The 25,698-nt window shown below is 40.0% G+C and overlaps 2 protein-coding genes across 2 annotated transcripts; one reads left to right on the top strand and one right to left on the bottom strand.

Moving 5' to 3' along the window:
- Nucleotides 1-476: 476 nt before the first annotated feature.
- On the top strand, nucleotides 477-11,422 carry LOC138962067 (deoxyribonuclease-1-like). The gene is made up of 9 exons (XM_070333775.1): nucleotides 477-634; nucleotides 1,234-1,410; nucleotides 4,411-4,493; nucleotides 6,936-7,016; nucleotides 7,398-7,498; nucleotides 7,991-8,103; nucleotides 8,444-8,601; nucleotides 9,168-9,261; nucleotides 11,324-11,422. Exons 2-9 carry the CDS (start codon nucleotides 1,267-1,269, stop codon nucleotides 11,369-11,371), a joined length of 822 nt encoding a protein of 273 aa, XP_070189876.1. The 5' UTR covers nucleotides 477-634; nucleotides 1,234-1,266; the 3' UTR covers nucleotides 11,372-11,422.
- A 552-nt stretch (nucleotides 11,423-11,974) lies between these two features.
- Nucleotides 11,975-23,714, bottom strand: LOC138962068 (bcl-2 homologous antagonist/killer-like). Its single transcript, XM_070333776.1, has 5 exons — nucleotides 23,353-23,714; nucleotides 21,531-21,889; nucleotides 20,389-20,538; nucleotides 19,990-20,179; nucleotides 11,975-18,940 (listed from the first exon to the last, which is right to left on the bottom strand). Exons 2-5 carry the CDS (start codon nucleotides 21,791-21,793, stop codon nucleotides 18,827-18,829), a joined length of 717 nt encoding a protein of 238 aa, XP_070189877.1. The 5' UTR covers nucleotides 21,794-21,889; nucleotides 23,353-23,714; the 3' UTR covers nucleotides 11,975-18,826.
- Nucleotides 23,715-25,698: the final 1,984 nt, after the last annotated feature.

Below are 25,698 nucleotides of genomic sequence, written 5' to 3'. Positions count from 1 at the left end.
ATCTCTTCAAAATCTGAATACTCTCTGTTGGCAATAACTAAATAAACAAAGAAACAACAGAACCCCCCAGATGGACCCGAAGACGCACACTTCACTGCCCTCAAGCAGATTAATAGTTTCTGCACAAGGACCTCACCCGGTACGTCATTATGTCATTGGAAAATCGTATCCCGCACGTGGAACACGTGATCATTATCATAATTACCAAAGGTGTTTTATCACGAAAAATGAGAAAGAAAATGCGATGATAAGAATACTGCATGAAGTGATACTTTGGTGTAGTCTGCTGCATGTTATAGTGACATGGTTCTAATAGATAAGGAAAATCCTGACCTCACAGGGACCTCGAAACGACCGAGCCGTTATCACCAAGAGACGTGAGCATAGAGTTGTGGATCCGATCCAACAAGTTAAAACACTGTGTAAAAAGCGTAAACTTCAGCGTGAAAGATCAAATAAATTGTACTTCAAAGACCTGTGGTTCCAATTGTTTCACGATGTTTGCTAGGGGGAGTGGCTATTGACAAAACTATTCTGCAAACATAGTCAAACTGACAGAATATGTGAAATCTCAGTCTCGGCAGTCTGGACAGCTGGTCGTCACGTCAGTGTAATACAGAACAGGACAAACAGTGTAAGTATGGCTTATCTTGACTGTAAGGTCACAAACCTACTGCGCCGATTACATTTTTCTGATATGTTTTCAAAACTGTTCGGTTATTTTGGTGTGTTTATTTGTAAAAATATAGTTTTTGTTTTGTTTTTTTCATAATTTTATTGAATTTGACATTGTCGACAAGTTCCATTTATTTGGCCACCGGGGTACTTTTTCGTGAAATGTTTGCTCATTCAAGTGTGTTCATTTTTGAAGAGATACTGTGTTTTCGATTGAATTTGACAGATATGATATGTCTTCAAGGTTAATTTATTTGGCCACAGGTGTGCTTTACTGGCGTATGCTTGGAATGTTGTGTGATCTTTGATGTGCTTCCTTTCAAACTGTACACGTATGTAGGAAATTATCATTTTACGATTTGTGAGTCTTAGTAATGAGCAGTGTCTGTCCGTATGGACGGCTACAATACCTAAAACTGAAGAGCCCAAAACACGTTTTTGGACCAACATTTCTTGCCACCTCTGGCCTTATAAAACCCACAGTGTTGACGAATGTCGGAATGGTAAGCGCTATATTTGGCGGCCAGTGTCACATGAATCAGTACTGATCTTCACCAGAACACCCCATCACGAAAAAGCAGACCCAGAAACATGACGACGAAGACTCTTCTTTGCTGTGTTCTCTACGTCATCAGTCACGTGACAGAAGCAACGTTGACGATTGGTGCGTTCAACATCCAGCGAATGAGTCGGAACAAGATTGGCCATGTCGATTTTCTCAAACATGTCGCCGAGGTAAGATACGGCCTCATTGGCACCAACAAACGAAAACAAAATGTATACAGTACAGTCCCGAAAAAAGATATCGGTACATGGTGTTACTTGATGAAAACATTTTATTTTAAACGTTCTATGATTATAACATTTCAAGAACCTGCAGGTCTGTAAGTGGCGACAAGCGTTTAGCTAATCGAATCCGAAGGAGCAAGGAACTTTCATGATGGCCCAGGGAACTTTCGTTTTGCTTAATTCCAAAGCAAAAACTTCTTCTTTTATTAACATACACATGTTTATACAAATACACAGACATACATATGTACCTGCTACATACGTTCAATTCACATGTCAACATATGACGAGTTTGGATATACTGAGGAGGACTAGAGAAAGACTGTGCAAAGGACATGGTGGTGGTGGTCTGAGTTGTATCTCTTACAACTAATTACAGGTTCATCTGGTTGGATTGACTGCAACACAGTGACTGTGAGTTGGCGGAAATAGGGGTTTCACTCGGAAAGAAAAGAAAAACGAAAATAATCTATATAAGGTTTCCATTCAGTATACATTTTTGGGAACTACTACTGATAAAGGTGTGATATTTCTCCACTTTAAATCGTTCTTGTACATTTTTTGGCTAAAAATCACTCCTGTAGAACAGTCCAAGAGAAAATGTTCCAGGCTGTCTTCTTCAAAACAAAAGGTGCACAGTGAAGAATCGACAATTTTATTCCAAAACAATAGACTTATCTTTGGTATAATTCTGTATGATATTCTGAACGGTAACCATCTCAATCTGGTTTGAATTACTTGAGAAAAGACTGGTTTTATTTAGATTGATACTGAATTTGTGTATACTTTTTACATTTAGTCAAGTTTTGACTAAATGTTTTAACGTAGAGGGGGGAATCGAGACGAGGGTGTGGTGTATGTGTGTGTGTGTGTGTGTGTGTGTGTGTGTGTGTGTGTGTGTGTGTGTAGAGCGATTCAGAGAAAACTACTAGACCGATCTTCATGAAACTTGACATGAGAGATCCTGAGTATGGTATCTCCAGAAGTTTTTTTCATGTTTTTGATAAATGTCTTTGATGACGTCATATCCGGCTTTTCGTGAAAGTTGAGGCGGCACTGTCACGCTCTCATTTTTCAACCAAATTGGTTGAAATTTTGGTCAAGTAATCTTCGACAAAGCCCGGACTTTGATATTGCATTTCAGCTTGGAGGCTTAAAAATTAATTAATGAGTTTGCTCATTAAAGTTGTCATTAAAATCGATTTTTCGCAAACAGACTTAAAATTGATTGCATCGTATTCTTCATCACATTCTGAATCTAAAAATATATACATATGTCATGTTTACTCTTAAAATGTGATCACAATTAACAAAAATAGATTAATTAATCTTACGATTAAAATTTAAGAAATCGATCCAAAAATGATTTCATCTTACTCTTTATCATTTCCTGATTCCAAAAACATATAGATATGATAGGTTGGATTCAAAACAAGCTCAGAAAGTTAACAAGAATACAAAAAAGCGCGCTTTCCTGCTTAGCACAATACGCTACCGCGCTAATCTGGCGTGTCAATATCACTACGTTTTGCACGTGGGAGGTGAGCGATTTCCTTCACGCGGGGATTGACGAAGCTGTACTGTCTTGGTGAAAAAATACAGTGCGTTCAGTTTCATCCCGTGAGTTCGACAGCTTGACTAAATGTAGTAATTTCGCCTTACGCGACTTGTTACATTTAGTCAAGTTTTGACTAAATGTTTTAACATAGAGGGGGAATCGAGACGAGGGTCGTGGTGTATGTGTTTGTGTGTGTGTGTGTGTGTGTGTGTGTGTGTGTATGTGTGTGTGTGCGTGTCTGTGCGAGTGTGTGTGTAGAGCGATTCAGACCAAACTACTGGACCGATCTTTATGAAATTTTACATGAGAGTTCCTGGGAATGATATCCCCGGAATTTTTGTTTCATTTTTTTCGATAAATACCTTTGATGACGTCATATCCGGCTTTTTGTAAAAGTTGAGGCGGCACTGTCACACCCTCATTTTTCAATCAAATTGATTGAAATTTTGGCCAAGCAATCTTCGACGAAGGCCGGACTTCGGTATTGCATTTCAGCTTGGTGGCTTAAAAATTAATTAATGACTTTGGTCATTACAAATCTGAAAATTGTAAAAAAAAAAATTTTTTATAAAACGATCCAAATTTACGTTCATTTTATTCTTCATCATTTCCTGATTCCAAAAACATATAAATATGTTATAATTGGATTATAAACAAGCTCTGAAAATTAAAAATATAAAAATTATGATTAAAATTAAATTTTCGAAATCAATTTAAAAACACTTTCATCTTATTCCTTGTCGGTTCCTGATTCCAAAAACATATAGATATGATATGTTTGGATTAAAAACACGCTCAGAAAGTTAAAACGAAGAGAGGTACAGAAAAGCGTGCTATCCTTCTCAGCGCAACTACTACCCCGCTCTTCTTGTCAATTTCACTGCCTTTGCCACGAGCGGTGGACTGACGATGCTACGAGTAATTATGGTCTTGCTGAAAAATTGCATTGCGTTCCGTTTCATTCTGTGAGTTCGACAGCTTGACTAAATGTTGTATTTTCGCCTTACGCGACTTGTTTTGTTTTTTTGCAGTGACTTGACTGGCCCATCATTACTGACACATGTCTGAAACAAAATCTGTGTATCATACTGTAAAAATAAATAAATGTCCATACAAAAAAAAATGAGACAACAAAGAATGTTTGGGAGGTTGATACACACACACACACACACACACATACACACACACACACAAACACACTCACCCACACGTAGGCACACATCCACACGCACGCGCGCACACACACAAACACACACACACACACAAACACACACACATACAAACACACATACCGGTACAAACACACATACATACACACACACACACACTTTAATTTGTATAATAACGAAACGCTTACGATTTTTCTCTGTTTTCAAACAACACTACAGATTCTTCTTCGTTACGACATTGTGTCCATCGAGGAGGTGATGGATACCACAGCCATCCACGCTGTTTTGGATGAAGTCAACAGGTAGGTTTCCAGGAAATGCGGATATGTATTCTGCTCTTCCGCGTTCGATTTTGCCAACTTTGCAGAGAAAGATACTCTTGTCCGACATATATACTGTTCAAAAAAAGAAACGCATAGTTGCTACTTGCCAAATTTGTTTTATTTTTCGAAAAAATTAACAGAAAATCCAATATTTAGATTATTTGTTTGAAATTTGGTATGGACACAGTTGAATGCACACACAGTTCATTTGCATCTTCAAATCAATCAGTCAATCAATACGATTGGGTGCCGAGGCTGTCAAGTCAGTAGGGGGTGTGACTGCCTTGAGCAGCAACAACTGCCCGGCACCTTCTGGGCATGGACTGGATCAGATGCCGGATATCTTGCTGTGGGATGGTGTCCCACTCCTCCTGAAGTGCCTGCAATAGATCGCGGTGATTTGCCGGCGCTTCTTCTCGCCTGCGCACACGTCTGTCCAATTCACCCCAGAGGTGTTCTATCGGGTTCATGTCTGGCGACATGGATGGCCAGGGAAGCACCTGGACATGGTGGTCGGTGAGGAACTGGGTGGTGAGTCGTGCTGTGTGCGGGCGAGCGTTGTCCTGCTGGAATATGGCATCCTGGTCAGCCAGAAGAGGAAGGGCGTGTGGGCGCAGAATTTCCTCCACGTATCGCTGGGCAGTTATGCGCCCTTGGACGTGCACCAGGGTGCTCCTTCCAGCGGTATTGATTGCCCCCCACACCATGACGCCTCCACCACCATGAACGGGTGCCTCATCCACACAGTTGGGCGCGTAACGTTCGTTTACTCTCCGGTAGACCCTCCTCCGACCATCATGTCGCTGGAGCAGGAAGTAGGACTCGTCGCTGAACCACACGTGTCTCCAGTGATTCCGGACGGTCCAGCGAAGGTGCTGGTTGCCCCACTGCACTCGGTTCTGGCGATGGCGGCGGCTGAGGACAGCTCCTCTGTGAGGTCTGCGAGCTCTCAAACCAGCTTCATGCAGGCGGTTCCGCACGGTCTGGTCCGATAATCGGTGTGGCCCGGGGAGAGCCGGGACAGAAGATGAGGCCGACAGGAAACGATTCCGGAGGTGGCGGAGCCGTATGAAGCGGTCGTGAGCAGCAGTTGTCGCCCTTGGTCTTCCCGCTCGTGGCAAGTCAGCAACGGAGCCAGTGGCTTGAAACCTGACCCACAGTCTACTGATGGTGCTCTGGGACACGTGGAAGTGCCTGGCGATTGCACTTTGACTTTGGCCTGCTTGTAAACGACCCAATGCAATTTGGTGGTCTTCTCTGCTCAATCGGGCCATCTTTCGTCGCTGAATTGTCGTCTGATTTCTTTGTGGCGAACAATCCGCTTTTATGGGTTTTGGAAGACATGGTGAGAGCTCAATATTCCCCGAGTTTCACGAGATTACACTGAAGCATGACGAGTGGTCATGCCAAATGAGCAATTTTGACATTGTAGCCACTGATAACGCATGCGTCACGTGCAGAGCTCAATTGTGGCAATGGACGAAAGGTCGACGACCAGATAAACATTTTCTGCAGTTTGGTGGATATCCTTGTAGCCATATAACTAAATTAACCAAATATTACAAGCTATGCGTTTCTTTTTTTGAACAGTATAACTAAATTAACCAAATATTACAAGCTATGCGTTTCTTTTTTTGAACAGTATAGTTCGCGCGATTTTGGGCCAATGAAAAGCCAGATATACGCCTATGTTAATGAAAAGCAAACTTCTATCGAACAAAAGGAAACGACCTACCGACCCTTCTAGTTAAATTGGCTTAGTCATAGGAAACTAACATATACAGGGTGACCTACACAAATGCAACGCATACAAATGCTAATAACTTCTGCATCTGTACAACGAACTACGTCATATTTAATGTACACTAACTTCAGCTTATGCATAATCATATCACCTAGTTTCAAATGTAGAAGTCAACGGGTCTGACTTTTGTGCTCTATCAAACAAAATATCCAAATTCAGGAATCGGCGGAAAAGTACGAGGTTTGACATTGAGCAGTAAACACATTCGCGATATTCCAACCGTCCAGATTGGGTGCAATTGCATTTTTCAGATCACCAATGATCTGGGGTGTTTTTGTATACTTGCCAGTTGGACCTTCAGATATTCCTAAATGTAAAAGTCTGGAAGGTTTAAATCGGGTCAGTGAGAGCGGGTACTGCTCAATGTCAAATCGCCTACTTTTCAGCCGATTCCTGAATTTGGATTATTTTCGAAAGAGCACAAAAATCAGATCACTTAACCTATATTTTTGAAAGTTGTTGATATGATCATGCATAAGTTGAAGTTAATGTACACAAAAAACGGAGAAGTTCTTTAAACAGATGCAGAAGTTATTACCATTTTTATCGGTTGCATTTTTAGGGGGTCACCCTGTATATATTTTTGCTGTTGTTGACCTTACGTGTTCCACGTGCAGACTGGGTGGACCTTACAGCCTGACAATAAGCGAGGCCATGGGACGAACTTCATACAAGGAGCATCTGGCCATCATTTATAGGTAAAGGAAACGTATAGGCTAGCTCTCTCTCTCTCTCTCTCACACAGAGTGGATTAAAAACATCCAAAATCTCTCTCTCTCACACACACACACACACACACACACACACACAGAGCGGATTAAAAACATCCAAAATCTCTCTCTAATGGGGTGAATGAGTACAGAAGAGAAAACAATTGTGTTTCGGCCTTGCCGTCTGATGCTTTCATGTCAGTTCAGTGGGTACATAACAGTTTAGAATCTATCTCCTCTGTCTCTGTCGTCTGTCCCCAGGCGGCTCTCTCCGGCTGTGTCTGTCTCTCTGTCTGTGTCTGTCTCTCCCTCAATCTTTCACTCTGTATGCACTCGAGTAACAGCATCATTTTTTCGGTTTGCCTGAAGATCCGACAAGGTGACTTTGAGAGGGGCTGTCAGATACCCAGACCCAGATGACGATTTTGAGCGCGAGCCCTACTCTGCTCACTTCCACACAACCCAGACCCGTGAGAATTATCTGTGTTTTGCACACCGATCGTGTGTGTGTGTTCGTGTGAGTGTTTGTTGGTTTAGATGCGGGATTGAGAAAGGGGATGGGGGTGGCATTGTAACTGTTCTGTCAGTCTTACTTTTCCCAATTAAGATTTGTATCTGTTTGCTCCGCCATTTATTCTGTGTTTTGAAAGCACTGGTTTGATCTGTGTGTCCCTCTGTTGGTTGATTGGGTGCGATACTCATTTTTATGCAGTGTGGAATTTGTTTCTTGGTGTCCTATATGTCCCGGGCATACTTTTTTTTTAATACACGTTTACCGTTTGTTACATATAATGTGGTGTTCCGGCGGTTGAATTTCCACACTTGTTCACATTATTTTGTTGCTGACCTGTCCGCTCAAGTTTGTTACTCGACAGAATGTGTGTCCACGTGTGCGCCGCATGTGTGTGCCTTACTGTTTGCTAACCTGCTTGAATACTGAATCTGTGTATCTCTCTCAACAGATCTGACCGATTTTGCACTAATGGGTGTGCATCTGAAGCCATCCGACGTGTTCGCTGAAATGAATGCACTTGTTGATGCGTACAATTACGCGACCAAGGTTCTGGGAACACAGGTAGACTTTACTGTATGATTATGGCTCAGCAAAGTATAGTTTAACTATTTTTCTGTATATCCTGAACAACGTGAATTAGGTACATAATTATGCATGCATATCACGTAGCCTACTTGACGTGTGATTTTTCTCAAAACTGAGCAATATTATTTTGAATAAAAAACGGGAAAATGTCCGCATACTGATTTTTATGTTGAGAATGTCCTGCAAGATCTCTATTAGCGTGCATGTTAATTAGTGTGTTGCTTTGTGTCACCTTTTTTGCAAGAAACACCAACCAACACTTCTGTTTGTGATTTGTTCAAATGGTTTGTAAGCGAACTAATCTTATGGATTTCAGAATTTCATCATAGCTGGTGACTACAACGCAGACTGCCGGTATTTGTCCAACACTAAGTACCACCTTAACAACCTGTATACGGATGACCGCTTCGATTTCCTGGTCGATAAAGCCGCTGACACCACCGCCAGCCACAACACCGACTGTGCCTATGACAGGTGACCGGCCTTTCATTTCTGGCAGTCTTGAAAAACATGGACGTTCACTCTTTTGGGGGGCAGATTGCAGCAGATGATCAATTTGTGACATTGAAGACGTTCATATCAGATTGACAAAATATCGGTGCATCTTTGCTGGGTTATTACAAAAACAAGGACATAATAACTTAATTATAAAATGCATGACATGAGTGCAAATTTGAACCTGTATTGCCTTTTTTTTTTTACTTACTTACTTGGGCCCATTGCCACCAGCGAAGCATAGGTCATTGACTACGCTTCTCAATATAGCACTCAACTCGGGGCTGTTCTTGCCGCCTCAGTCCAGCTGATGCTTCGTCTATGTCCCGTCCCCTCTGTGTCTCGTCTCCAGCTGTTTCTTGGCCTTCCGCTTTTTCTTTTACCTTGCGGGTCAGTTCCCAGCGAGAGTATTGTAGTGATGCTGAATGTTGGTTTCTTGAGGGTGTGTCCAATCCAGCCCCACTTCCTCCTCAAGATTTAGCTGTCCACCGACTCCTGACCCGCCCTTTGCCACATCTTTTCATTGAAGATATATATGTTTCCAGATTCATCGCAACTGGTTTGGTCAAACCTGCTGTGGTATCGGGAAGCGTTCTGGTGTACAACTTTGAGACAGGCATGCATCTCTCCTATGAAGAGGTAATTCTGATCATGTTACGATTTTTGAGTCTTAGTAATGAGCAGTGTCTGTCCGTATGAACTGGCACGCTTTTTGTCGCTGTAAGTGACGTGCCAGTTCAGTCTGCTGCGCTGGACTGGGTTTTGATGTTGGAAGACCTGCTTTTCGTAATTGTTGTTTCGCATTCATATCTCCCTACCACCCAAGCGCGTTGTTGATTTTGTACCAAAATTGATCCCTAATTGTAACATTCATGTGTGTTAAAGTTTGTAAAATGCTGAATTTTTGCAACCATACTGTAAAGAGTTATTACAGTTTAATCAAACTTTTCTGAAAAGTTCCAGAACGTCAAAAAAACTCATCAAAACGCCATGATATTTTACTAACTCTTTTACAATTGTATTAACAATACTCATGACAAATTTAAAAGCAATACAACGAGCCATTACAAAACTACGTTTTTTTTTACCAACATAGCCCACAAAAAATGATGCCAAAACAGGCCTTTTACGGCTTCTGACGAGGCTGACACCAGTCTTCTTCAAAATGGCAAAACAACATAGCTAGGCACAACAGCTGAATGAATGAATATGTATGGGTAGAACATGAGTTGTTCTTCCATTTCAGATCAAAAACGGGGTTACTCTTACTTATTTTTATTTTTTGTGTATTTTAGTGTCTGCAAGTTTGTTTTTGTGAATTTGATTTTGGGGGTGTCCTAGGTCTCCGGTACACTGCATAAACACTAATTTATAAAAATGAAACTCTTTATTTCATACGGTAGGGGAATGAATTATCTGTCTGGCAATATACTTGGTTTTAACATAACTGGCCGCATTACAAAGATCTACAGCAAAATGTATCTGTACTTTTTTTTATGACGGGTAGTGTAAGTCTTTTAGAAGGGATAAGAATGTTCTTTTACCTTTACACGTTCCAAACAGCCACGCCGAATTTGTGCACAGTGAGATATTTCTTCTACATTAAAGGTTGTAACAGACACGTACCCACCTCAGTCTGCCAACTGAACGGGCACGGTTGGCCTAGTGGTAAGGCTTCCGCCCCGTGATCGGGAGGTCGTGGGTTCGAACCCCGGCCGGGTCATACCTAAGACTTTAAAATTGTCAATCTAGTGGCTGCTCCGCCTGGTGTCTGGCATTGTGGGGTTAGTGCTAGGACTGCATGGTTGGTCCGGTGTCAGAATAATGTGACTGGGTGAGACATGAAGCCCGGCTGTGCTGCGACTTCTGTCTTGTGTGTGGCGCACGTTAAATGTCAAAGCAGCACCGCCCTGATATGGCCCTTCGTGGTCGGCTGGGCGTTAAGCAAACAAACTTTCTTTCTTTCTTTCTTTATTTGGTGTTTAACGTCGTTTTCAACCACGAAGATTATATCGCGACGGGGAAAGGGGGGAGATGGGATAGAGCCACTTGTCAATTGTTTCTTGTTCACAAAAGCACTAATCAAAAATTTGCTCCAGGGGCTTGCAACTTAGTACAATATATTACCTTGCTGGAAGAATGCAAGTTTCCAGTACAAAGGACTTAACATTTCTTACATACTGCTTGACTAAAATCTTCACAAAAATTGACTATATTCTATACAAGAAACACTTAAGGGTAAAAGGAGAAACAGAATCCGTTAGTCGCCTCTTACGACATGCTGGGGAGCATCGGGTAAATTCTTCCCCCTAACCCGCGGGGGGTAGCAAACAAACAAACAAAAGTCTGCCAACTCAATTTAACAAACACTTTCTGCTCTGCCCAGGAAGCCCAGGAAGCAGTCACTGAGTCAGGTTTTTTAATAAGCTTACATCCAAGAGGAAGGACGCTATTACTGTATTTAAAAGTTTGGGCAGATCTGCAGTGATGTATATGATTCTTGATTGTATATCACAGAAAGCAAGGTATTTTTGTTCTAGGATTATTTGCTTGCTTATATTATAGATCTAATCATTTGTTTTCTGTTTTCTTCCCGATTCTTGATTGCATGTATTCACAGGAAGCAAGGTATTTTTGTACTAGGATCATTTGCTTGCTTGTACTATAGATCTAATCATTAGTTTTCTTTTTTCTTCCACAGGCAAGAAATATCAGCGATCACTACCCCATTCAAATGCAGCTTCAGTGATTGGATTTCATTGGCGTGCCTAGGATACATTTTAAAAAACATCAAGGAGTTCATCTGTGTTTGTTTTTCTTTTTTTGGCTTTCTTTGTCTTTACATCAAGTCAAGTTCTGACTGATTTTTTTCTTGGATAAACCAGGAATCGAGATGATGGTGGTGGTGGTGTACATGTGAGTGTGTGTGCGAGGAGCGATTCCCAGAAAACCTCGACAGATCTTCATGAAACAAAAATAATAACAAAATCTCGAAGTATGTGTGTGTTAATTAATATGGATCGCCTTCAACAAGTAGAAGAAATGAAGGATTAAGATTGCTTTAATCATTCGTAAGGAAGATTCCTCATAAGAACTGTAACTAGAGCATCTCTAAGCCGAAGCTTTAACAAAAATTAAACCTAACAGACCTCGTAACTTGCATGTTTTTGATTAGTTTCTTTTTGTGCTTCATATAATGTTCTCATCAAACTTAAATAAATAAATCCGATTAATATTGGCGGAGTACTTTTATTAGAACGTGGCATAACTACCAGAATCTATTGGATTCTTTTGGATTCACCCGGGGTTAGGTAGTAATAGGTAGTTAGGATTGGTACTGTATGTGCAATTAAATAACCATAATGCATAGTTCTCTTCTCTTTCTTTTTATTACCTCTTTCTTCACATACACAATTTGTCTTGTCTCCCTACAGGTAAAACAAACCGAAACATTTCCTTTAAAAAGAGGCTTTTGTCCTCCACTTCAAAATTACTTTCACAAAATCCACCTCTATCTTAAACACGTCAGCACAACAATTAATATCCAAGACAGATGCATTTTCCACATGAACAAAGCACATGTAAAACAGTATGCAAAACCTTCACAAAAGTCATGCTGCCACACAAAACCATTCCTAGAGTGTTGCCTTACAGTGGCAACAAGTTAAAGGCACCCACCCATTGTTTCTCAAGCAAAAAATTTCAGCTGATCATCTCAGATCTGGCCATGCTTTTAGCAATAGATGGTTCTAAGCTGACACTAGTATCAATCCCTGTCACCAATTGGTCCAAAAATTCATACTCTGCACTGGAAGCAGTCTTTCTTTATTTCTTTCTTTATTTGGTGTTTAACGTCGTTTTCAACCACGAAGGTTATATCGCGACGGGGAAAGGGGGGAGATGGATAGAGCCACTTGTCAATTGTTTCTTGTTCACAAAAGCACTAATCAAAAATTTGCTCCAGGGGCTTGCAACGTAGTACAATGTATTACCTTACTGGGAGAATGCAAGTTTCCAGTACAAAGGACTTAACATTTCTTACATACTGCTTCACTTTTGCTTCGCATGTGAGTCAACAAAAACCCACTAAAATCCAGTTAAATGATGATCACAACTTAAAGCCAAATGAAAAATATCAACAATCTTCCTTCTGCGTTTGACGTTCTGTGATCAAACACATGCAACTACCCTGTGAAATATATAACCTGAGACTTAATACAAGCATTTCTCAAATACAGAGAGAGACCATGAGACAACAACAACAATATTAAAAAAAGAAAAAGAAAAAACTCATTAGTAATACATGGAGATTTTCAGAGATTGTCAAACTGACTGAAGCCAAACATTTTGAAAATATTTGATTCCATGTGCAATGAGATCATGTCAACGAAGACAAGTCCTGAATGATGCGACCGACTGTGAATTAATGGAATTATATGAAACAACCCCACCCAACCCCACATCCCTAAAACAAAATCTACAGACAAAAAGGGGGAAAAGACATTGCCATACTATCATGAGATTTCCTTCTTTCTTTATTTGGTGTTTAACGTCGTTTTCAACCACGAAGGTTATATCGCGACAGGGAAAGGGGGAGATGTGATCGAGCCACTTGTCAATTGTTCACAAAAGCACTAATCAAAAATTTGCTCCAGGGGCTTGCAACGTAGTACAATATATTACCTTACTGGGAGAATGCAAGTTTCCAGTACAAAGGCCTTAACATTTCTTACATACTGCTCGACTAAAATCTTCACAAAAATTGACTATATTCTATACAAGAAACACTTAACAAGGGTAAAAGGAAAAAAACAGAATCCGTTAGTCGCCTCTTACGCTATCATGAGATATGACGGGTCAACTTCAAATGAATTATCTAATGCCTGACCCAACATTGAGCAAGTGTTCTGAGATTAGGATGACAAGGAAGCTACACAATTAAAAAATTAAAATTAAAAAACTTTAAAAAATAAAAAACAGTACAAGTACTATGAGACATTGTACTAAATGTTGGCAGGGGGGTGTCAATGACATGAGATCTCATTCATTTCATCATCAAACAAATGAAATAAGTTTGTTTAAATATAATAAACTGGTTTGTGAGCAACAATGCATTTGTCTTTTTTTGGACTGACATCTCTGTCTTCAAATACCTGATGCTGTTTTAATTCATTTCTCAGTGAGGAATTCTGATTCATTATCAACAACACGCACATGTTCATTGCTCTCTACTGAGACTCTCCTGATTACAAAGTACTTAGATGAGCCAAAACAATTTCAGACTAAACAAGAGGCGAAGCCATCAAGGCTCACGTAAGAAATCGACAAACAGTAACACAAACTCAATCACTCCGTCACACATACACACCCACACACACAGTAAGCTTAGGTGACACTGTGCAAGAAAGAGAGACACTAGATCTAGATCTGTCTGTCTGCATGTAGCCTACTTACAGGGACACGACTGCCAAATAGTCTCGGCCCGCTCAAAATAACAATGACCGAGACCACACACACCACGCGAGAGAGAAAGACTACAGGGAGGCATGCCGTCATGATGCATTAATTGACGTCAAACACTTTTGACCGTGACGTAATCTTATGCGAGCTTTATCCATAGTCTTGGATAACCACTCACACATAGACTCGGAAATGTTAAAGTTTCTACCACAGACATACACACGCACAAACACACACACACACGCACACACACACGCACAAACGCACAGACAGACAAAGTTACGATCGCATAGGCTACACTTCGTGAGCCAAAAAGGCAAAGCCCATACGACTCACATGCTTTACACATTTTTCCTACCAAAATACATGTGACCTTGACCCAAGGTCAAGGTCATCCAAGGTCATGCAACACAAAGCTGTTAATTCAAGACATAGGAAGTACAATGGTGCTTATTGGCTCTTTCTACCATGAGATATGGTCACTTTTAGTGGTTCACTACCTTATTTTGGTCACATTTCATAAGGGTCAAAGTGACCTTGACCTTGATCATATGTGACCGAATTGTCTCATGATGAAAGCATAACATGTGCCCCACATAATTTTTAAGTTTGAAACAGTTATCTTCCATAGTTCAGGGTCAAGGTCACTTCAAAATATGTATACAATCCAACTTTGAAGAGCTCCTGTGACCTTGACCTTGAAGCAAGGTAAACCAAACTGGTATCAAAAGATGGGGCTTACTTTGCCCTATATATCATATATAGGTGAGGTATTGAATCTCAAAAACTTCAGAGAAAATGGGAAAAATATGAAAAATAGCTGTTTTTTAGGCAACATTTATGGCCCCTGCGACCTTGACCTTGAAGCAAGGTCAAGATGCTATGTATGTTTTTTGGGGCCTTGTCATCATACACCATCTTGCCAAATTTGGTACTGATAGACTGAATAGTGTCCAAGAAATATCCAACGTTAAAGTTTTCCGGACGGACGGACGGACGTCCGGACGGACGGACGGACGGACGGACGGACGACTCGGGTGAGTACATAGACTCACTTTTGCTTCGCATGTGAGTCAAAAAGCAGCAGCTTAAAAATGTAGACAGCAAATTAATACATTGGAAAATGTTTTCTTTTTAGTTTTTCCTTCATGTTTTAGTAAAGTTACTAGATGAAGGGACGACAAAAATTAAGCATCCTCCAGTCAGTCCCGTATGGGAGGTGTCCTTTCATGGGAGGGGCCTCACATCACAGGTACCACTGTTAGTAATATTCAGTTTTCCTCCAGCTATGGAACCTAGGTCACCTTGAAGGCTACACTAAAAGTTTTTATATCGAGAAAGTTCTTTGTGCTTAATATGTACATGACTTTAATGTTTTATAAGAAAACAAAACCGTCACAGGCAATATATAGGAACACAATTTGAATACATATGCTGTACTGTGCATCAATGTACAAATATCATTTTGTCTAACAGGTTATCACTATTCATTCACAAAAAAACACATCCGAACATAAACATTTTCATAGTGAAACTTGAAATTGTGAAAAATATAATGCACTTTTCATCTGTTCAGACATATAATGCATGGGCAAAAATCACGATTGATAATCAAAACAACAGAGCAATAATCACTCAATCATCTACCTTAATTAAAGCTAAGTTCACACAATACAAACTTGGAATAACAACAGTACATCCTCATAATTATAAAGATCAAGCATTCAAGCATAGGCAAGCCTGTCTATGATGACCACCCAAGGAACCAATCAAGAGTGGTCATTATTAACAGCTGTTGTGTTTTTAGCATAGCAATAGGGCAAGCTATCTTAATGCCGACGAATCAAACACGAGTCTCATTATACTGGTTTGCATCAAAATAGTGGGGCCTATTGCTACGCCGAAAACACAATAACATTTATATTGCTATTCTGACGTGAAATTCTGTGTTGAAAACATGTTTTTGGCAGCTACAACTATACCCACCTGGTCAATGCTGGCTGTTGCAGACAACGCTTTAATGTGCAAACCTCAGTGTGCAAACCACTTAAGCATGTACCGGTAGAAATCACTGAACACTGAAACACTCACAAAAAGAACTATGGACGGAAAAGACCGACATAACCGGCACATTAAGTCAATTTGTCTGGTTTCATATGACGTAACAGAGCATGCTTAATTGGTACCGTTCCATTTGCTGTTCTGATCTCTGACTAAAAATTCTGCTGCGGAATGAAGTTTGCAAAAATAGTGACTGCAGAAAATCTGTACATGTAGATGCTGAGAGAATAACGATTTTTCTAGAACACAGTATTTCATGTACAGTAAAAATGAATTTGTATCATCTGTCGACCTGTTACAGAAGCCCGCCTGACAAGACGAGGTATGCATATACTTCATCTATGGTATGACACCGGAAACCGCTTGTTGTTTGTTGTAAATATATTCCCCATCATCACACTTCCATAGCAATCGACAATGAAATAGGGCTATGTGAGAAACAATCCCCAAATCCCCCCATGTGTCTATCAGAATAGCAATAAACTATGGAAAAGTTAAATTAAAAAAATAATTTAAAAAAACACGATGGTGATTATTTGGGGTGGTCATATGTGGTAGGCAGGTGGAGGTTATCAAGAGCAAATCACCAGGGCAGGTTCCACTATTCCTACAAAGTGCATGCACACATACATGAATGCAACAAAACGTGTGAATGCCCACCATCTTGTGTGAACACAACTCTCAAAATGCCAAACCAAACACAGCATACCAATTGCTGATGTGGTAGTGTCACATGTACCAAAGTACACATGCATGCACATTTGTTTGGATCCAGTCCCTGACACAATCGACACACTACTAGACAGTTTGTCACAGACTTGCACAGACATCTTTACAGGAAAAAAATTGTAAACTGATTGCCCACGCAAAATGAAAGAACTGTGAGGGTGTTTTTTTTCTCAAAATAAGCACTTAAATACGTTCAAATCTTCAAATGATATTTAATTGTGACCACTTTATTCTACTATGCAAAAAGTGTTCTTCAGACCCGAAGGACAAACATGCACCATTCTACTGTGCAATAAATATAAAGTACCGTATTTTCCGGGTTACAAGGCGCTACAGCGCATAAGGCGCACCCCCTTCTTTTTAAACAAAATTGTAATCCAGTCACCCATTGGGCGCAGGGGGCCATAGGGCGCACCAAAATTAAAAAAAGTATACCGGTAACAAACAGTTGAAGAATGAAAATAAGCCGCACATCAAAGGAAGAATACAGAGTGGAAATATGTGTGCTCTGTGTGTGCGGCGAGATCAAAGGCAGGTCCATTGTGATAGCTGGGTTGCCTTGTTTAGACACTGACCTTCTTCCCAGGGGTCAATGACCCAGTTTTTGCTATGAGAGGTGGTTCCCCTGTCATAGATCTGAGAGGAAACACTTCCTGCACCGGGGTCAGTGACCGAGTTTAACCTATGGGGCGGTCTCTTTGATGTCTTGAGAGGAAACTTGGTACAAGACGCAGGGGTCAAACTCGAGAAAAAAAGTCGCGCCTTATGACCCGGAAAGTACGGTAACTACACATGTACTATGCAATAAATATTTACCATAACTGACTAGTCAGTCCTATACAAGATCTTTTGTATGTATGCAGACCTGAAAGACTTATGCAGTTTCTGTCAACATGAATTTGTACTTCATTCATCTATTAATTTATCTATTCATCTATTTATGTATTTATGCTAGCAACACGAACATTCTAGCAGATAATGAGCATGTGGTTTCAAAATGTTAAACAATGTGTGTAACTGATAACCATTTAATATACAAAATGTAATTGCAGCATAATTTGACATATCACACACAAAAACACAACCCATAAATCAGAAATGACAGGAAAAAAACAAGATAACTGTAAGAAAATAGATCATTAAAAAAGCTAAATATTGTTATTCTTTAATCAAGAATCTTGAAAAGCCAAAGTCAGCTTTTAAAGAGTTTATGACCTAATTAGCACACAGTGCAATCTTTTGATCAACAACAATAAACACAAACTATCAAATAGATGTATTGTTATAACACATACTTGAACACTGTCATAAATGCAAAAGGCATATTCACGGCAGGAAAAAAACAAAAACATTCTTTTACTGCTTCTGCAGTTCCACTAACTCGGATTTAAAAAGTAGCAAACACACACAAATCAGAAATAAAATTGTGCATATAACTTAGCGGAAACGAAATCCTTTGATCATAATACTCATTAAAAATGCATGTTATGAATGCTTTTTTTTTTTTACACATCATCATTAATAAAAAAAAACAAAAAAACTCAAACATGACCATCTGCCCTGCGTCACAAGTGAGAACACACACGAAAGCATACGAATCAGGATAAAAAAAATTGCATACACCTACATGCACACACTTATATATATATACCAACACATATTATACAAGTGCATGCTTGAAAAGCAGAATAGTACAAAGGATCTACCATCTAGGGTCATCATTAAAAGGTGTAATACATCCTTACTTATTCCACATATATGGAAAACTTCAAATGCAACCACAGAGACAAAGTGTGTGCATAAAGAGGCAGAAAGTAACTAAACATCAGTACCATCTACAGTCATCATAAAAAAGTGTAATATCCGTTTCCCCTTGTACACATGTATACGCACACACACACAAGCACACGCCAACTACTTTAACTTAGCTTTCCCTACCCCCATTCACACGTCGTCATAGATAATATCGGTTCCAGACAATAACAGCAAAGACAGACAATGCCGCCAAACTGACGATGGTGGCGATGGTTCTGGTGCCAACCGATGGTGTAAATGTAAGGCCTCCACGCTGTGGCAAAAGGAGACAGAAGATATAATTTATAAATGCATCATTTTTTTAAGAACTTCAAACCCAAACATCAACATTTGGCATGGGGAAAAGAATTCTACAGTGGATCCCCTACCCACCCCTTTTAGGATTTCCACAAATCTGAGAATATCAGGCCTGAGAAAAGGACGGAGTCTCATAATGGAGGATCAGTGTTGTTTTTAGGCCGCGGTTTGTTTGTTTGTTTGCTTAACGCCCAGCCGACCACGAAGGGCCATATCAGGGCGGTGCTGCTTTGACATATAACGTGCGCCACACACAAGACAGAAGTCGCAGCACAGGCTTCATGTCTCACCCAGTCACATTATTCTGACACCGGACCAACCAGTCCTAGCACTAACCCCATAATGCCAGACGCCAGGCGGAGCAGCCACTAGATTGCCAATTTTAAAGTCTTAGGTATGACCCGGCCGGGGTTCGAACCCACGACCTCCCGATCACAGGGCGGACGCCTTACCACTAGGCCACCGTGCCGGTTTAGGCCGCGGTCTTCGGTCATTTATAAGCATACCTTTTCTTTTATAGACGACTACTGGCCTGTCGACTGTTTAATAAAAGGTTTTTGCAGCCAGGGCATTTGGGCCTATGCATTTTTTTTTCAATCTAGGGGACCAACTGATCTCTTGTCCTCCAAGTCTGGGAACAGCACTGCTGTTATAAACAACAAATCTGAAGAAGCCAGATCTCGACTTTTAAATTAGAACTTTCCACTGTGTCAATAATTAGTACATGCACCACATTGCAAAGTAACCTTAATTTGGCAAAACTCACATTCTGATTTTGGTTCTTAAAGGGGAAGAGCACAATCGAAAGTGGAAATCAGAGAGACCAAAGATTTGCATTTAGGTCTATATTTGAAAATAACATTTCAAGAAGAGGAAGCAAATAAGTAGCCTCATAGATTAGACAAAAAGTATATCTGTCAAAAAATGAGAGACACATAGGAGAAATAGGAAACATTGTAAATATTATAAAAAATTGATAAAAATGTAAAAAAGCGTAACACCTACCCATCCACCATGATCAGCGATCCAGCGAGAAATCCTCTCTGTGATCAAGAACTTGAGCAAAAACTGACCGATGCGGCGCAAAAAGTCCGCAAAGGTTCCCCAGTGGTGCTGCAAAACCTGGATGGCCATGCGATACCCGAAGCACAGTAACGTCACAATGCGACCCCAGTTGACACCATCGGCAAATATCCTGTGAAAAACAGAAGAAGAAAAAAAGAACTGCAGTTTTCCCACAAACAAAAAATTCATCAAAGACATAAGATTTAAGGTGGCTGGATGATTGTCAAAGAATGTGTGTGTGTGTGTGTGTGTGTTAGACACAGCTTGTCTTATACGTTCTCCAAAAATGGCCACTTTATAGGTTTTTTTAAAGTTCTCTAACACACACATTGCACTTACTTTCTTGCAACACCAGCAAAAGCTTCATAGGCTGTATCACTGTCTGGACGGATGTTCATTGAGCGAATCATTTCGTTGAAAGTGTCTTTGTATTTTTCGTTGATATCGTCACCAATTCTTGCCAGCTGTCTGCCTATCTCTGCTGCAGGGCTGCACACATTTCACAGCACAACCATAAGTAGCTACTTTGTAAAGTTTTAGGGGAAAAAATTTCTTGAACAAGTAGCTGCAGCAAAATTTGTATTAAAAGTTGTTCTCATTTCTACAGTTCACATTTTTTAAACCTTAAATATATGTATTGGATTTTGATATGTTTCCAAGGTGAAGGATGATGTTATCCCATGTCAAATCTTGTACAGATCTGTGATGGTGCACATGAATGATGATAAGATTAAACGGGAAGGACTAAACTATAACCTTCACTGTGCTTCCTGGGTCGTGCACGACCCAGAGCCTCACAAAAGCGTCTGTATCTCTAAAACTATAGGGAGTTTTTCTTTGAGCCTTCATGTAATCCCCAAACACCATAGAACCTTCCTATCCACCAAATTTTAAAGGATTATCTTTGAAAACAAACAAATAAACAATGACATCATTTGAACTACACAGTCCGAATGTTGTGGGTTGTGGACGATCGACCCCTATGGAATTAATGAAGGCATTTCACGGTTTTTATCCCTATTCTGATGGTGTGGGTCGTGTACAACCCATACTCTGCAAAGAGGCGGTAAAGAGTTTATCCCTATTCGCATGGCGTGGGTCGTGTACGACCCATACTTTTTACGTTGAATCCTTCTTTAGAAAGTATGGGTCGTGTATGACCCGTACAGCATCCGGACTGTGTAGTTTAAAGCGTGATCCGGTGAAGGTTCAAGTAACTTTGCTGTAGCTGAATAAAACTTGCATTCCTCTTTGTGTTCATTAACAAGGCTGTACTCTGCTTGTGGGAAGTACAGTCAAACCTTCCCTTGCGACCACCTCTCAGAATCAAACACCTGCCCACAACGAACACTCAAAAACTAAACTATTTTTTACCTATGTAATTGACATTTCCATAGCGACCACCTGTCCATAACGACCACTTTTGGTCAATCCCTTGCATGACAGGTTCGACTGTACTTAATGTCTTTATTTCACATTACCTGTCTGGAATTCTAGGTAAGTTGACTAGCTCCGGCTCCACATGTAAGCTATCGTAACTCTGCTGAATGTTGTCATTCCTGAACCGCTGGTACACAAAGTTCCTGAACACATCTTCAGTCTGTTCTCGCACATTCTCTTCTGAGTCTGGGCACAGCTCATCGGGAGGCTGTGGCACCAACAGTAACTGTGATGCAGACGGTTTCATGAAATCGTCTCTCTCCTCTCCATCACTCTCCGAGCCTCCTCCATTCCACGTAGCCATTCTTGTGCTGTCATTCAATCTCCGGAGACAGGGTACTTTGCGCACTTACATGGTTGTGCGGTTGTAACGTCAGCTCATGGAAAGGTTTGTACTGTGCTGCAATGATATGAATGACATCTAATCAATATAAGCCAGCTGATATTGTGTATCAAGTCTGGTGAATATCAAGTAAATAACTGTTGTTTTTTTTAAGTGGATACAGGTATACAAGGGACACTTTTTTTTTAAATACTATTGTTGCAATAATAATTCATTTAATGAGTGCAATTGTAAGAAAAAAATGCATGGAAAAAAAAGTCAAAAAAGAAACAGAGTGTGTGCTTGTGCGCGGTGCCTGTAAGCAAGGAAGAATGCTGAACAGATCAATTGTGACCCTCCACCATGAAATGAGTCGCATGTCACCTCGTGCGGTTGTGCGCTAGGCGTAATATAAGTCCGGGGAGTGTCTGGTAAAAGTGTGAGGGTCACCTTAGTCACAGGCTTATACCTCAAACATTTTTCGCTCTTTTGTAAAACGGTTTTCACCACTGGATAGAGCATAAAAAAACTCTTTAGGAAAATATAAAAATCATGCAAAGGTGACATGTGACTCATTCCGTGGTGGAGGGTCACAATTACACAAATCAGATCACAGAAGGGAGAGGCCCGGTTACAACTAATACAAGTTGGTTTTTTTGCCAAATAATAAACAGTCTGCAGACATGCTTTTAGAAGGCTGAATTAAAGCTAGTGGTCGAATCAAGGTTCATTAAGTTACTTATAATCCCACACACACACACACACCACTGGAAACATGAAAGCACGTATTGTTTACAACAATTAATCTCTCCATACAGCGCATTTGTTAATAGATCTGACCATAATGATTGCTGACACAGATGCATAAACGACAGGGCAAGTTAATTCTAATTTTACTGATGAGCATAATACCATTACAGCCGTCTGTAACAGTCAGAATTGTAGCAATCCAATGTTAATTCTACAATATTTTTCCTGCATGCAGGGGATTCATATCATAATAGTGATTTACAACTGCAGTTCAACTCAAACTTTCAAACCCAGTTATGACTGAGAGTGAATTAAGATGGGAAAAACAATTTGATAAAAATCTCCTTTCAGTGTTTCACAGAAAAATATGTTATAATGCAAACCTGATCAGACCAATGACCACTTGCATGTAACTTTTAAATGAACCAACACTAAGGCAACAGTAACATCAGACTGCAAAGTGTGAAAACGGAATAATGACAGCATGAAGACAGCCAAGAAAACAGACAACTATCAGTCAGCTGATGACTTACTACGAGTCACGTCAATGACCGCCCTGTTTCTCAAAGAAAGGGGGGGCACGAAGAAAACAGAAGTCTAAATATAGCCATGATCACATTCTAACCCCAATGAGCACTTGAGAAGTTTTGACCCAAAGTCAACCTCATTCAGCGTCGCGATGCTTCACCAGAGTGTAATCAAAAGAAGCGTCTGATCTTGCTGTTTTTGAAACTTCAGTTGTTTCAAGATATCAGCCATGTTTGCGGAAAATTTCAGCAAAAAGAACTCACCGTGTCACCTAGCAAGTCGCGTCCTCTTCTGCACATGTATGGGACAACTCAAAACATGTCATGGACGACGACCGGAAGTTTACGGAAATGACATCATCATTGTGTACCTTGTGACCTCTGGCAGACGAAAACACCGCGGAATGCTAAGACACACTGGGGATGTTATGGCACTTACGTGTCTTTTTCTTCGTCTATATCGATGTATCTGAATGGTGAAGAACCTTCTTCTTCTCAGGAGACTGTGAAATCGTTTAATTCGCATACTAACACAGAAAACTGCATCAGTGTGTGGTTTCTTCAATGTGCATTTTTGTATTGGATTTTGGAGTTCACACACTGTACTCTGCGGGTTTGTTTGTTGACATTGTACTACAATTTGAAACAAATTTCCAGGCAGTGTAAATAGACCATTGCTAACATGTGTTGCTTGTGTGTGTGCGTGCCTGTCAACCCACAGGCGGTAAGGTATCGTCCACTGGACTACTACTAGTACTATCACAGAAAGACTACAAGGTAGTCTTTCTGTGATAGTACTAGTCCAGTGGACGATACCTTCCGCCTGTGGTCAACCTTGGGTCCAGTCACTTTCACTTGACAGAAGTTCAGTTCAAGAACATTTTCAGTTGAGAGTATCAATGTAAACAAACATCATGATTACAATGACAGCTCTAAGCAGTTAATAAAGGCATAGGTGGTGTTTCAGTCTGGGAGGTAATCGAGGGAGCAAACATAATGTATAACGTCTATATATATAGAGTTCAACTTAAATTTTGACAACACAAAGAAGACCAACCTGAAGAGCTCAATGAGTTTACCATATATATATTTACCATGCAGTAATAATAATGCAGTAACAACATTGGTACATTCTGCAAAAGGGTCTATGAGTTTCACATTGAAGTCATTCATTTTCATCCTGTTTAAAAGAAGAATTTTCCACCCACAATTAACAGTTTCTCTTTGCTAAATAGGTAATGCAAACTATAGCCTCGCAGATCACAGGAAAGAAAAACTTTTGCATTTGCAGAACTAAGCCCTCCTCCACCCACCCCCCAACAAACAAACAAATTCTTAAAGAAGCTCAGACTTATAATACACCCCAACTCCCCACCCACACACTTGCTCATTAGACACAGCTATAGCTCATACATGTATGTATTGAAAAGTCAAATGTGTAAATTTCCTTGTTGTAGTATGCAATATGTCAGCATTCATTTTGGGGTAAGGAGTGGCTTTTTCGTTTGTTTCCTGTTTACATTTTTTTTAAACTGTTTTCTATCTTCCTGGTATTGATTTTTGTTGTCATAAGACAGTCCTTTTTATTGTTTGTCCCATTGTGATATACACATGTACAATGTAGTCATTTCTTTATACATGCATCTAGTTGGTGTCTTTGCTTTATTTCCTGATGCATAGAATCTTTGAACTCCAAAGTAACAAATCATATAGATGATGTAAATGTATTTCTATTTTTGTCAAACTCAAAGACACATGACTGACAAAGGTTTTTGCTCCTCTTGACTCAGTCATCCGAAAAAGAAATAATAATAATACGAGAATTTATAACACGCACATATCTCACCACAAGGCACACTCATACACATTCTTTCGCATTAACAACTCAAGCACTCATATACACGCATAAACTACATGAAGATATGACAAGGCAACAACCTCAAAAGTAAGCATGAACAAGTTGCGTAAGGCGAAATTACTACATTTAGTCAAGCTGTGGAACTCACAGAATGAAACTGAACGCACTGCATTTTTTCACAATGACCCTAGTCCGCCGCTAGTGCAGGCAGTGAAAGTGACAAGCCTGTTTAGCGCGGTAGCGGTTGCGCTGTGCTGCATAGCACGCTTTACTGTACCTCTCTTCATTTTAACTTTCTGAGCGTGTTTTTAATCCAAACATATCATATCTATATGTTTTTGGAATCAGGAACCGACCAGAAATAAGATGAAATTGTTTTTAAAACGATTTCGGAAATTTAATTTTAATTATAATTTTTATATTTTTAATTTTCAGAGCTTGTTTTTAATCCGAATATAACATTTTGATATGTTTATGGAATCAGAACATGATGAAGAATAAAATAAAAAGAATTTTGGATCGTTTTATAAAAAAATAATTTTAATTACAATGTTCAGATTTTTAATGACCAAAGTCATTAATTAAGTTTTAAGCCTCCATGCTGAAATGCAATACCGAAGTCCGGCCTTCGTCGAAGATTGCTTTGCCAAAATTTCAATCAATTTGATTGAAAAATTGAAGGTGTGACAGTGCCGCCTCAACTTTTACAAAAAGACGGATATGACGTCATCAAAGACATTTATAGAAAAATT

Source organism: Littorina saxatilis, linkage group LG3 (genome assembly GCF_037325665.1).
Source record: "Littorina saxatilis isolate snail1 linkage group LG3, US_GU_Lsax_2.0, whole genome shotgun sequence".
Lineage (NCBI taxonomy): Eukaryota > Metazoa > Mollusca > Gastropoda > Littorinimorpha > Littorinidae > Littorina > Littorina saxatilis.
The sequence above is the reverse complement of the archived record's forward strand: the minus strand, read 5'-3'. Positions and strand labels throughout refer to the sequence as shown.

What these genes read in the sequence shown, in the direction of transcription:
- LOC138962067 (XM_070333775.1), top strand. Translation starts at nt 1,267, where the DNA reads ATGACGACGAAGACTCTTCTTTGCTGTGTTCTCTACGTCATCAGTCAC. An exon ending in CATCTGGCCATCATTTATAG is followed by an intron (nt 7,017 to 7,397) that starts GTAAAGGAAACG and finishes GTTTGCCTGAAG; the next exon opens with ATCCGACAAGGTGACTTTGA. An exon ending in CTTCCACACAACCCAGACCC is followed by an intron (nt 7,499 to 7,990) that starts GTGAGAATTATC and finishes CTCTCTCAACAG; the next exon opens with ATCTGACCGATTTTGCACTA.
- LOC138962068 (XM_070333776.1), bottom strand. Translation starts at nt 21,793, where the DNA reads ATGGCTACGTGGAATGGAGGAGGCTCGGAGAGTGATGGAGAGGAGAGA. An exon ending in TTACCTAGAATTCCAGACAG is followed by an intron (nt 20,539 to 21,530) that starts GTAATGTGAAAT and finishes AAATGTGTGCAG; the next exon opens with CCCTGCAGCAGAGATAGGCA. An exon ending in TCGCTGATCATGGTGGATGG is followed by an intron (nt 18,941 to 19,989) that starts GTAGGTGTTACG and finishes CTTTTGCCACAG; the next exon opens with CGTGGAGGCCTTACATTTAC.